At 44.3% G+C, this 13,717-nt stretch overlaps 2 protein-coding genes across 8 annotated transcripts in view; one reads left to right on the forward strand and one right to left on the reverse strand.

Annotated features, from left to right (window-relative positions):
* galnt9 (polypeptide N-acetylgalactosaminyltransferase 9) overlaps window positions 1-13,717 on the forward strand; it is a 1,026,805-nt gene that overhangs the window by 441,121 nt on the left and 571,967 nt on the right. The window lies entirely within an intron of this gene.
* The window catches only part of fbrsl1 (fibrosin-like 1), a 353,282-nt gene that overhangs the window by 44,853 nt on the left and 294,712 nt on the right, over window positions 1-13,717 (reverse strand). For all 7 annotated transcript variants that reach the window (XM_008417610.2, XM_008417609.2, XM_008417613.2 and 4 more), the window contains one exon: window positions 2,467-2,515. In XM_008417610.2, coding sequence (XP_008415832.1) covers window positions 2,467-2,515 — 49 coding nt within the window. The remainder of the gene's footprint in view (window positions 1-2,466; window positions 2,516-13,717) is intronic.

The raw sequence follows: 13,717 nt of genomic DNA on the forward strand, positions 1-13,717 counted from the left end.
CAGCCTGTGGGCTTCCCTGTATTACACACAATGTCCACACACAGAAAAACCCATTTTGGCCACAAGCAAACAGCGTCCCAGGATCTATTACAGCTCCAGAAAACAAGACTGCAATGTGAGATGAGAACCGACTGGAAGTTATCCCAATTTAACTGTGATAACTTTGTCCTTCATGTTCTTTTTTCTTTTTTTATATAGATTTTGTTGCCACCTCACTTTCTCTAACCTCTTCCTCTAAACTCTTCACCTACATCGCCCAAATAGGATCTTGTTGATCTGTGTGATAATCAGGAGGGACTTTGATTGGATTTTCTGGATTTAATCCTGTGCCCTGCGCTCACTGTAGCACCGACTACAGAGTCATTCCTTTACCTGGCAAACACAGGGGAATTTTTGTTGTAAGTAAGATATCATAAAAGTTACTAGAAATGCTTGTTTCACAACTCATGTTGGTTATGGATCATCTGAGCCACACAGCTAGCATGCCTGGTTTCTCTCCAACATGGCTGCCTTGATTTTCTATTAAAAGCCAAAGCCATGGCGATAAACCAAGCATTTCACTATTCTGAAAGATTTCAAGATTAAATACAGTTTTTTGAATGGAAACTTTAATGAAATGCAAAATGCTACAACCTGGAGGGTTTTGGTAAAACTGTGCTCAGGTGTGTTGACGTATTGTAGTTTTATTAAAACTGCTGCGAAATCTATGTGAAGCATAGATTTTTGTGCAAAGTGTATTCTTCCCATTGTCTCTGCTTCTACAGCTATTCCCGCCGAGTAGCTGTATTATTTCCTCATCAGCACCACCCTGTGTTCAGTAGAGGGACTGCAGTGAACAATCCATCCACCATGCCGGGGCTACGACTAGCTCCACCACCCAACTACTTTTCACATTAAACTTTTAGATTTTTTTTTTATCAAACTTTCAATATTGACAGGATTTCTAATAATTATGACACCCTGTTTTATCAAAACCAGAATACGCCGCTGCGTACAAAACCCTCGAAAACTCGGTGACAGTAAAGACTGAGGTGAAGAAGAAAAGCCTTCCAAAAACTAAGGAAAGCTTTTCAAATATCGAGAAGAGACTGTTCCAGAGATTAAAGTTAACTGCTTCCTGTTCTGTGAGCTGCATGCTTATCATTGAGCTGACCTTTAGCTGTGTACTGAGGTAGAGTGGGGTAAAGTCAGGCGGAAACAAATCGTCCTAAAGGCCAAACCTGAACAACATGAAGAAACCTGGACAGTGGTGGGGAAAAAGTAGGCCTGACTACAACACTATAAGCCAACCAGAAACCTTACAGCAGTAGGCTGCTTTCTATCAAACATTAACTGAACAATGTCAAAAGATGTTCAATATTATTTAATTTTAAGAACAATTCATGGGAAGCAGACATTTTTATTTAACTGTTTGTTAATGGGTTTTATCATTACATTCGGACACAACCAACCCTTTGAGAAAATTCACAACCTTGATATTGAAAATGAGTTGGACACCCTGATGTAGATATATAAAAACAACAACAACAACAAAGAATCAGGTTCTTCTTAAACACTTTCTCCTAAATAAAAGAAACCAGATGAAGAAAGCCGTAGCTGCGATGAAGCCAAGCCGATGAACGCCGACGTGTTTGTTGAGTCTCCCTGTGAAACCTTCCTCGTCTGTCCGTATGGCTCACAGAACGTGGATCCATCTCATTCCAACCTCAGCCTGCCTTAATGATCCCTCCTTCCTGCTTCTTGCCCAGAGGGGACACGGCCGCCATGCTGCTGCTATCTGTCACGGCTACGCCCGTCAAACCCCACACCCACATCTGCAGCTCAGACACCTTCACCTCCTGATTTGACCAGCTGAGCTTCACTGCATGTAGTAAATATTCATGTGCCAGAAATACCTGTTGATGTGTGTCACGGAATACACACACGCAAAACAAAAAGCATGCAGAATTCCCAAAAAAGCAACAAAAAAAACAAAAACAAAAAAAAACAAGGGCCTAATAATTCACATATGTGCATACGTGAATGCGGACAAGAGCGCGTGTTGTCTGGGGGCTGACAAAGCTCTTTTTCTGTCTTTCCTTTGGCATCAATTATGATCCAGGCCTGCTGTCAGAGAGCTTGTAATGCCTGAGGGGAAGTACCCATTTGTGGGAGCATGTGGCAGGGAGGCTCTAAATCCTCTCTAATGAACCAATATGTAGGAGGGCTAAGCCTTTGGCGGGGTCGTCCAAGAAACACCACTGTGCACCCGGAGGAGAAAAAACAACAACAAAAAAATGCATGCATATGTAGTCACCAGACCTCGTCTATGTCTGGCGACATTTAAATCTGAATGGGAGCTGCAGGATTAGAGAGCTAGAGAGAGCTGTGGGCTCATTTGCAATAATATAAAATAATTTAAAAAAAGGCCACAGATTTTGCTCCGTTTATGAATAAAGCGGAGGAGAAAACGAACGAGGCTCTTACCTTTGGGTGCGGTAGGGGAAAAGAGCTTCTCTGATCCTACATCAGATACCTGGAGGGGAAAAGGGAAAAAAAAAAGAAACACATGAAATTCAAAGATCACGTGAATCTGAAGAGAAACTAATTAAAATCATAATTTGTGCTCCTAGCATTTCTGTTCCAGAACCACAACTGCAGAAGCCGATTTATTTATCTGCAGGTGACGGCGTCACAGAATCAATCAGCAGCAGTCGCCCGATCGAACAAGGACAGGAAGCTGCTTCTGGAGCCTGACTTTCCCCTGATGAGGTAACATTAGGTGGCAGTGTTGGGCCACCTGAAAACCCCCACACAAGAAACGCTGTCAAGGACACAGGAAGGCAGTCGGCTTGGCAATGCAGCATCAGAGGACAAAGACTTGGAGGGGAGAAAAAAAAACATGCTGCTGCTAGGAAATCAGTGACGGTTTTCCACCAATCAACACTATGCACTTCTATTTCTAATTCATCTAATTTCATTTCAACAACGGATCTCTCATGGTTGTTTGAAATTGTAGTCGGTAAGCAGCAGGCCTGATGTTGGTGGAGGTCAACATAAGGGAAGCTGAGGACGATTTGACAGAGTGTATCGCATGAAGTTTGGCGACTAAAATCAAAATCGCTGCAACGCAACTTGTGTGAACAGAAGATATCATCCCTGAGAATCCGCTCCTGTGTTTTCCAGGCGATCGTTTCCCTTCGTTTCAGCTCCTTTCGTCTGACTCGTTAAAAAATCCGCAGGAGCCCGGCATATGTTCCACCCAGAGGGCCCCCGAGTGTCCTTAGCTGCCACGCGTGTATTTCATGCTGCACAAAGGGAGCATATGTAAAGAATGAACAGCGAATCTTGAGAGCGTACAAGGGAGACATAGAGAGAAAGCGGATGATTCTGTAAACACAGATGGCTGTCCTTGGCATCCCTGTTAGTTCTTCACAAGTGTTTTGAGGACATCCTCTTCTTTCCAAGACCTTCGGATTCAGACTTTTACTGCGATTTGACTTTCTTTTTTTCCTTTTCTTTTTTCTTCTCTCCCTTCCTACAATGTTTGGATGTCTCTTCTCTCGCAAACCACAACAGACCTCGAGTAGAGAGTTGATTCTCTTATGAACTTGCTTTATTAACAGGGCATAAAAACAGAGATATGAAAGCTCAGGGGAAGCCTCCGCCGAGGAACACGACAGTCGAATCAGAAACGGAAAGCATTAAAGGGGAGAGGATCCGCTGATGACTACAAAGAAACATTTTTCTGTCGAGTTCTGTGGCATATATTCCACGAGGAGACGTTGTGAGTCACTTGGTTGAAGCTCAGCAGAGATTGCAGACAGTAATGGACTGAACAGATTTTCGATATAAACACTCGATGATTATTGCACAAAACTCTTTAGCTGAGTGTTTTGTTTTTAGCTGCTTGCTGAGTGGACAGATGCTAGCTACCGCAGGAGGTAACGGGTTCTACTAAACTGCAAATGTTGTGCAGCAAATATTCAAGACTCCTGAAAGTTTTCACATTTATGGGCGGTTCAATACGTCCATTGATAGATTAATGTTTAAAAGGGATGAATGAACAGATGGACAGACACATAAACGAGCAGAAAGAGTGACCAGAAACTATTGGGTGACTGGACAAATTGACAAAATTATTTTATTTTTGTGAAAGTGCCTTAAACTGAATCGATTACGGCATCTTTTTTTTTTTTTAGATTCGTCAGCACATTTCATTTATCATTTTATAATACAATGACGTTATGTTTTTAATGAGGCTTGGCATTTTTTTTCTTTCCTTTTGTTTCTTTTAATGCGTCCCGTTAAGCAGTGTGGCACTCGGTTGATGTCTGAGTGCAAAGAAGTCCAACATATTTAGTTTCACAAGTGGACAATCACACACATATACACACACGCTCACATAAACACCTTAATAAATTGCTTTTATGTTTATTTCAAATGCAGTGGACAGAAAGAAAGAAAAAGAAACAGGAAGAAAGAGACAGAAATATAGAAATAAATATTGCAAGACAGAAATAGAGAAAGATAGAAAGACAGAAAGAAAAATGAAAGACGAGGAAAGAGAGAAAAAAGAAAGGGACACAAATATAGAAAAAAGAAAGAGAGAAAGACAAAAGGATAGAAAGAAAGGCAGAGAGAAATAAATAAAAAGACAGATGGGTGGAAAGAAACATGTAACAAATAGACTAATTGATAAATTGAATCATTTATGCAACTGGACATGGATGAAGGTCTTCAAAGACAAATATTTTTGAATACCTACAGTTTGAAAACATAAATCATACGTTGGACCTTGAGACTGCGTAGGAACTCTGAAGTCTAAAACCTTTCTTTGGTCTCCACAAGTGGAACAAAAGGACAAACATTCTGCTGAAATCTTTTCCGTTTCCTCCTGCAGCAGACAAAGTGACCTGGCTCCGGAGGAGAGAAGGACTAGCTGTGCACTGCCCTCATTCAATCTCCCAAAACCAGAGCCAGCACAGACTCTTTGTTGGCTCTGGATGACATTAAACGCTCCAGTACCAACCCTCGGCACAGAAAACAGCACAACCTCAGCCTTGAATCAAGGCCCTGCAGGCCCTGAAAGAAAAATATGGGCTCAGAGTGAAATGAAGCTTGTCAAATGGACACGGAAGGCGGCGGCTCAGGGTCGTGCTCAGAGTGACACGGGGTCACAAAAGTAGAAAAAAATAAAAAATAAAATAAAAAAACAAAATAAGTCAGGTGAGGCTGTGACTCTGTGCAACGGCTAAAAACAGTTGTGACCAAAGTGGTTATCCGGAGTGCGACACAGACAAAGCGTGTTCCCGGGAACAGACGCGTTGTGTTTGGTACATCTCCTCCTTCCCATTCCAGCCCCGTGATGAACAGAAGCTCTTTTTAAATTGTACCTGAATCCCAAGTAACAGCGAACCAACATTTAAGAGTTTAATGCTGCGTTTTGCACCTGCCAAGTCTGCATGAGTCAGTCACACAATCCACAATTACAAGGCTGCCGTGTAAAGGCGATGCTGAAAAAAGGGCATGTCGCAGCAGAGCTCATGTTTCTACTGGTGCTTGTTTTTTTGTTGCAGCTTCTTCCTGCGCATTGCTGTTGGTCAAGTTGACTGGTTTCTCACTCACTCTCTCTCTCTCTCACTCACTCTCTCTCTCTCTCCGTTTCTCTCGGGGCCGCGCTGCTGGCTAACCGCGCCGCCTGCGGTCGCGGTGCGAGGAGGTCATGTGTAACAAATTCTTCACACTCTCTCTGCTGAGGCGACCCCGACTGCCATTACCGACCGAGAGAAAGATGAGACGGACAGGAAACGCTTATGGAAAGAGGCAGAAAGACGACGAAACAGAGGAGCAAAGGGCACGGTTTTCAAAAGGAAGCGGGGAAATTTAACCATTAAACAAAACTAAAGGGTGGCGGCGGGAGGGGAGGGAATTTAAGCCACATTGCCTAAGAAGCCAAAAAGCCCTCGGAGCGGGCTGCAGGAAGCTTGACCTTTGCGAGGGCCGTCTGCTATTTGAGCCTGGGGCTTCGGGGGCCTGGCCCCCTCTCTGGAGGGCCGTCAGCTGGCCTCCGCTTTCCTTCTCTATTCTATTCATTAGCTATGCTTTATGATTCAGCTTCCTCTGAGCCACACAAGAGCTCCCCGAGGAAAGAGACTGCTGGATGGAGAGAGAAAAACGGAGTGAGGCTAGGGGGACGAAGAGGGGGAGCGGGGTAAGAAAGAAGGAGGTCACGGGGCCCAGCCGAAGCTCAGCTCCCAGCAGCTGTGAAATCCTCCCGTTTCCTCGGCAGGCGTAAAAAAGAACACGGGAGAGAAGGGGGAAAAAAAGAAAGAGAAAGGAGTTAAGGAGAGAGCTTGGCCAGTAAAACCCACCATTACAGCGCTAAATCCCTAAAGCGCCACATGCCGGACGATAATTCCCCAGATTTAGAGAATGCCAAATTACAAATTACGGCTGCTGTTTGTTTTAAGAAGTCCACAACCCCCCCCTCCCCGAACACAGATGACTTATTCACTCCATAAATCCACCAGACAACGGCGCGGCCGCCGAGGGAGAGCGGGGGAGGCGGTAAGCGAGGCGCGCATGGCGAGGCCCCAGACGAAGGGAGGGAGGGTGTGTAAGAGCGGAGAGAAAAGTCTCCATGTCCGCGTTGCTTTTACTTAACAACACGGCCGGCTAATTAATTTGGAAATATCGGAGACAACCTTAATAGCGTTCTTTTAATGGCAAAACGCCTCCACGCTTCATTTCTGCACAATAGGCCACCGGAGCAAGGCAATGCAGTCGAGGAGGGAGGGCGGCGTAATCAGTGGAATGACCTTGAGGCATAAAATTTATGAAAAGCATTGATCAGTTAAGGATGTGATTTCACTCAGACACGAAGGTCAGCAATTACCCCAGACTCAATTAACCTCATTTAGTAAAGACTGCTGAGAGACCAGTTTCTCGCCCCTGCCCCCCCTTCACATCCCATAACCCAGCACACATCAGCCCCTCCCTACTTTATATCAAATGATCCCCAGGCTTTCAGTCTTACCTTTGATCTGGGAGCTCTATTTAATGCCCCGCATTCCACACAGCAGAGCAAATTATCTCCTAGCAGTAAGAAACCTTGCAGTCAGAGATTAGGTAAGCCCCAGACCAAATACAAGCAGATTCCTGATACAGCCGTCCTCTGTTTGTGGGTAAAGGAGGAACAGCCTTGCCCTTCCATGGTACACTTTCTAAACACCTTGGGGCAGCTTAATCACGACAGCTGCGGCGTGAAAACAACAAACCTTTCGGCAGGCTTTGTTGTGGCCTCATGTCAGTGAAGACTATAATTGCTATTTAGTTGCGACTCATTTGGAGTGTTTTGTATCAGACAGAAAGCTGTTGGACAAGGTCTGAGGTGTTTGGTGTTAATCACATATGAAGTGCCTGAGAAAAGTATTCGTACGACAGGATATTTTTTTAAATTTTCATCTTAATGTAACTCAGTCCATCATATTTCTGCCACTTCTATGTGGATGATATATTCACTCACAACATGCTGGATGTAGGTCAAAAAGTTACATTTTGGTCAATGTTTTATTTACTTTTTTTTACTAGAGCTCTTTCTTCTGAATGTTTGCCGTGTCGCCAGCTGCAAACAGAACATCTTGTTACTTTCCTCTTTTTTCCGTGGCTTTTTTTTTTCTTTCTAAAATCTACTGCAAGCGCCAGAATTTGGGAACACATGATGAAAGGCCTCTCTGTACATACTCTGCAAGAACAAAGACATTAGTTTACTCGAGGTGGCAAGGACAAGAACAGAGCTCGCACCGGCCAAGTTTATGTCGAGCGCCGAACTCCTGGGATGATGACGGAAAAATTGCGGAAGAAATAACATCTCCCCTATGCTGCATTAACCAGGCCCGCTTCCAATTTCTGACCAATTACACAATACTTGTCAGACGGTGTACCAAAAAAAATCGGTTTCAGCTGAATGATGTGTTGAGAACAAGCAGAACCGAGGGAGGAAAAAACCAACTTCTGAAGTCTTGAGGAGTTTATACAAGCCTCAGTCGTCGCTAATGGATTGAACAGAGATGCTGGGACAATGTTTTATAACTTAACCTCTGGCCTGTTTACCGTGTTCCCTGGTCTTCATGATGCTGTTTGCTTCATGACGCACCTCTGGGGCCTTCGCAGAACTGTTGGATTTACACTGAGATTACATTACACACAGATGGACTCTATTCGCCAATTAGGTAACTCCCGAAGGCAGTCAGTGTTTCTTCCACTTGACGATTCCAGCGCTTTTCAGTCGCGCTCTCCATCGCGCTAAACAGGTGGCTCTATTATTTACCGTTTCAGCACACCATACGCCGACACCTTCCAAAAAAAGTTGTAATATAGAATTTTGGGAGTAGATGGGTTTCACTATTTGGTCTATTACATAGCTCAGGCAGGTGTGAATCCTTTGGAAAGCACCAGATACAGGCTAGTTGGAAACTAAAATGTTTTGAAGATGACAATATTCTTATAGAAATATCAGCTCTTACAGAACAATTCCTGAAACAAATTTGATGGGCAGAACAAAAGAAGGCAACTCATAGAAGAAGAAGAAAAAAACCACCAGCACACTGTTATTCCTGCCTCAGCGCCCGGCCCAGCTCCTGTAGATGAGATAAGCAAAAATCTTGTTGGAAGCGAAGATGCCTGACAGGCCTCTATGTACACACAACCATGTTTGTATTTATATTGCTGCGCCGTGACACGGCACAAAAGGATTCAGCAGACGGCAGGCCAGAAGAAAATGAGAGGGAAAATGAAAGGAGCCAAATGGGCCATAGGGCACATTTCCTAGCACGGCCAATCAGGCGCTCAATTACCCAGGTTGAACCTGTCTGTTCGTCCCTCTCCTTACCAACACACACGTCCGTGCACGCACACACTCCAACCTACACAGTGTTAATTTGCCTCCCTGCCTGGCGTTTCATCACTGTCAGCTTCCTCCTTCATTGCCCTCTCTGCCAACTTCCATTGAGCGTCTCCTGAAGCTGCATTTCGCCACCCGAGCTCAGAGTGGTGTAGCTCACAGGTGAGGCAGAGTTGCCTGGAACACCAGGCCAGCAAAGTCGATTCACTTTATAAATCACAAGTGCGTGCAACTTTTAAAAAGGAAAATTGTTTTTGTTGTCGTGGCACAACAGCATGACCGCAAGACCGCTCTGCATCCCCAACCATTTCTTCCCCCAGACATCTGCTGAAGCCACTTTTGCAATAAATGCTGCATTAGCCATGCACAGTGGGACTACAGCTCCCAGGCTACAACAGGAGACACCAAATTAATTATCTCCCCAGCATTTGTCCTCACACCGTTCCAGAAACTTAATGACCTCCCGAGCGGTCGTTTATTATGAGCCGCAGCAGTGCCTTCCATGGGAGCAGACGCCATCTACCTTGCCTTCAATTCCCACCCTCCGCTCCTCTACACATCCACCGCTGCCGGCTTGTCAGAACAGGTGTGAGCCGGTAATAATGCAGAACCCCGGCAAGCATGGCGAGATGCGCCGAGACGACAGAGAGAGAGAGAGAGGGAGGTAGCATCCCACGCAACTGTCAACCGACGGATACTCGCCTCGACTGGAGCATCATTAAGATGATAATGAATTCCATGGTGACCAAGTAGAATGAAGTGGCCTCCCCTCGCATGCTTGCAAAAAAAAAAAAAAAACACACACACACAAACCACTTTGTACTTAGCCCCAAGTGCCATTTTTATAGGCACACATAAACGCCTGCGTGTGTATGGCAGAGCATCAGGGCTGGAAACTCCTGCCCCCGCTCGCCCTAGCAACAGACGCAAGGAAATGAATACCGATGGAAGTGCACGGGGGCATGAGCTTTGTGTAAAATATTATCCTCGATCTCGCTTGCTGCACCTCGCGCCGTCAGTCCGCCCTGCCACTCTCTCTCTCTCTCTCTCTCTCTCTCTCTCTCTCTCTCTCTCTCTCTCCTGGGCTGTGAAGCAGTTGCTAGCCCTTATCATTGCTGGCTGTCAGTTTAGTATACAAATTAGCAGTCTATCAGGGGAATGCAGGAGCCCGTTTCATCAGTAGGGAGAAGGGCAGAGGCGCGCATTGCATTAAGGTCTCTCACTGCCGCAGACAGAGAAAGTCACAAATCAACGGCGCAGCAGGCCCGCAGCCAACGCTAACCAGATAAGGAGAAATGAAGGAAAAGGGACGAGACATATTTCACTAGAGGGGCTCCAGATCTGTTCAAACTCCCTGCGAGGGGGCCAAGAGTGAAATATAGGGATGGGGCGCAGGGACCGACGAGGCAACAAATCACGGTATCAGCCCAACAGACTGACAGGAACTCCATGAATAATAGATACGGAATATGAAAAGTACAGGAATTCCATTTGCGAAAGAGCCTTTATTCGATTAACAGCTACAAATTGGAGGAAATTAGCGCCAGCGCATCGACGCCATCTCCGCCTAAGTGAACATGTGGATGTTAATACCAGAGGAGACAAAACATCTGGTGAGGGCTCTCATTAGGTGGCATAGCGCAATGAGGCACAGCCTAAATTGCAGCAATAAAAGCCGACAGACAAATCATCTCAACCACCGCAATCCATTTAACTCAATTAACGAAATGCTTAGATTTGGAGCTCGGTGGTTTAAAAAGCACGCCGGGCTCCAGAGGGCTAGAAAGTCCAGGGTGGACAAATGGAAGATAGCGGGGAAACCGAAGCAAGAAATTAGCCGGGACTCTTCAGAGAAGAAAGTCAAGTTTAATTGTGCAGCCCATTTCAGCAACAAGACAGTTCAAAGTAGTTTACATCATATTCTGCAAAAACACAAAGACTTACAAAGTATTTTTGGTCTAGGTTCTAGTGCAAATACCTTAGCGCACTTGAAATAAGACAAAAGTAACTTGCAAGTAACTTCAGCGAGATATAGGAGCTTATTTTAAGTCAAAAATACCTTAGTATTGATGATAAAGTACGAGTTCCACTTAATTTTAACAATACATTTTTCCCAGTAGAACGCCAGTAGAAATAGTACTTTATCTTCAATATTGACTTAAAACAAGCATCTGTGTCCTGAAAAGTTACTTTCCAGTTAGTTTTGCCTTATTTTAAGAAACTGCACTAGAAACTGGACCAAAAATACTTGGTAAGGTTTTATTTTGTCAATGCCACCATCATAATCATCAAGCAAATATACATCGATGCTCGTCAATATTCCACTTACTACTAATCAAAGGCAACTCTAAACAGGTGGGTTTTCACCCTTGATGTGAAGGAACTCAGTGTTTCAGCTGTTTAGCAGCTTTCTGGAAGTTTGTTCCAGATTTGTGGTGCATCGAAGCTGAATGCTCCTTCTCCATGTTTGGTTCTGGTTCTTGGGATGCAGAGCAGAATCAGAAGACCTGACTGTTCTGGAAGGTTGACAATAGCAACAACAACAGGTCTTTAAATGAATTTTGGTGATTTATAAACTCGCAGATTTAAAGTCCACTTTCTGAGCTATACAGTGAGCGTGAGAGGGGGCGGAGTGGTCTTCTTGTCTTTCTAATGTCAAAATGTATGCCAGCAGCGATAAGAAGCTGGGATAATCTCTGCGGTATCAGGAGGCTGCTCGTCATTACACCGTGGCCCTGATACAGATCGGAGCACCGCCAGCCTCCTCTGGCTCGCCAGGCTTCACGCCAGCAGAGATGGCAGATAGCCCCGTAAAGACACGGCTCACCACTCCCTGATTGGTTGGTCAGGAACCACAACCAAAACGTTCCCCTTGGGCTGCCATGAGAAGGCAAGATAGCGGGCGGCAGGACACAAAAAGCTCACTCTCCGCGCATCTAGATTATCTCTTTGTCGTACAGCCTATCCACTGTTGTCCGTGTGGGTGGTGGGAAATAATAATAATGGAAAAAAAAAAGCCTTTGTGTGAACATTATTGTCTGAGAAACAGGAGAGTAGACAGGCGGATTATTTCAAAAACAGCTTCCCCCCAGAGCTCTCACAATGCACCAGTGTTGATGCCGAGTGGAGGATCCTGGAGGAGATAATAATAATATTCCTAGTCAGAGCCTTTGCTGCATTTGAGCCGCCTTGTAACAGAGAGATACACATCATTCTGACTGGCCCGCTGTGACATAATCACCCTGCAGAGAGCTGCAGGCGAGCTTGGTAGGCAAACCACCTCTCACTGCAGCTTGTTAAGAGAAAGGTGGCTTTAAGCACTGCTCAATAAAAACTCCCATTGAACTTGTTTTTTTTAGGTTTTTTTCCCAGTCCATCTGAACAATGTCTAGGTGAGTCATCGCCCACCTCAGGCTACACAACTTACATTCTTCCTTTCTTCTTTTCTCTCAAGATTACACTTTGCTTTTGACTTGCATGAATTTGCTAAGAGGGAAAAAGAAAAGAAAAAGCAAAAAAAATAAAAAACAAAGTCAGTAGGATTTTAAATAATGCAGCGATAAAAAAAAAGAAAAAAAAAGAAAAGAAAAAGCAATGACCCTTTCCCTTGCCTCAACCCACACATGGTGAGTTTGTTCTGCAGGGGGAAAGACAGCTCACAAAGAGAAGAAAAGCCAAAGCTGGCACTACACGGAAATTTGCGGTAGGCATTGGCTCGCTCCTCTGGGTGCGGACACCTTTAATGAGAGGAAAAAATGCGCAGCGAGAGGCAGCTCTCACCCATGCTATGCCAGTGATTTTTGAGTAAAATGAATCACCTCCCCTCTAACACAAATAAATATTGTTCTAATACCGGTGGGAGCCTGATGCCGACTCTAGGCTAGGGAAAGGGATCCAAGCTTTTACCAGCCTCCATATCCCCGGTGGGATTCTGCATCCCACAAATTCAGAGTCTGCACATGATGAGCCCACTACATGTCTGTGAACCCTCGGATTCAGGTTTGGCTAAATGTAGAACTCTCAAATGATTGGCACCAGGCAGTGGAGGCTTCAGGGTGAACAGATGACAGAATAATGCCGCACATTTTTTTGCGCTACAACCACAAACATTAATGGATTTTACTGGGATTTTTATGAAAGGTTTGGGATTTGTGTTCATCCCCCAACTCTGACACCTTTAAATAAAGTCCAGTCAAACTGACTACCTCCAAGTGTCTTTAATTAGTAAATATTGTCCATCTGTGTATAGTTTAATCTTAATATTAATTTAGCTTCAGCATCATGAAGACCAATGGTCAGGGATGAAGCAAAACAATGTCCAGTGCTTTAGAGGTTCCACAACCTAAGAGCAGAAAGAGGATGACGCATGGTTTTCACAAGGTTACCGAAACATGGCGGACAGGCAGGACATGAAAAAAAGAATTATACAAGAGGTCAATAGTAACTCTAGATGCAGAGATCCACGACTGTAGAAAATCTGTTAAACAACTACTAGTCTCCACAAATCTGGCCTTTATGTAGGAGAGGTCGTTGTTAAAGATAGCAATGCAAATTTCAGTTTGCAGTTCACCACAAGCCATGTAGGGGGAATGAAATGATTACAACTAAACACAGAGCACTCTGGGAAATTATACATAGCAAATCATGACTATGTGCCCTATCCATAAGGGCAAATCTATTTAGTTTAATTCTATGTGTTGTGCCCTGAGTGACGTCGTGCTTTATTATTTATTTTGCATTACATTGATAATTCCTAATTTCACTTTCTCAACCATTTGAAAAAGGTTTGTTGTATTTTTTAAATCAGTTTCAGTTTCTTTATTATTTGTTTTA

Source organism: Poecilia reticulata, linkage group LG9 (genome assembly GCF_000633615.1).
Source record: "Poecilia reticulata strain Guanapo linkage group LG9, Guppy_female_1.0+MT, whole genome shotgun sequence".
Lineage (NCBI taxonomy): Eukaryota > Metazoa > Chordata > Actinopteri > Cyprinodontiformes > Poeciliidae > Poecilia > Poecilia reticulata.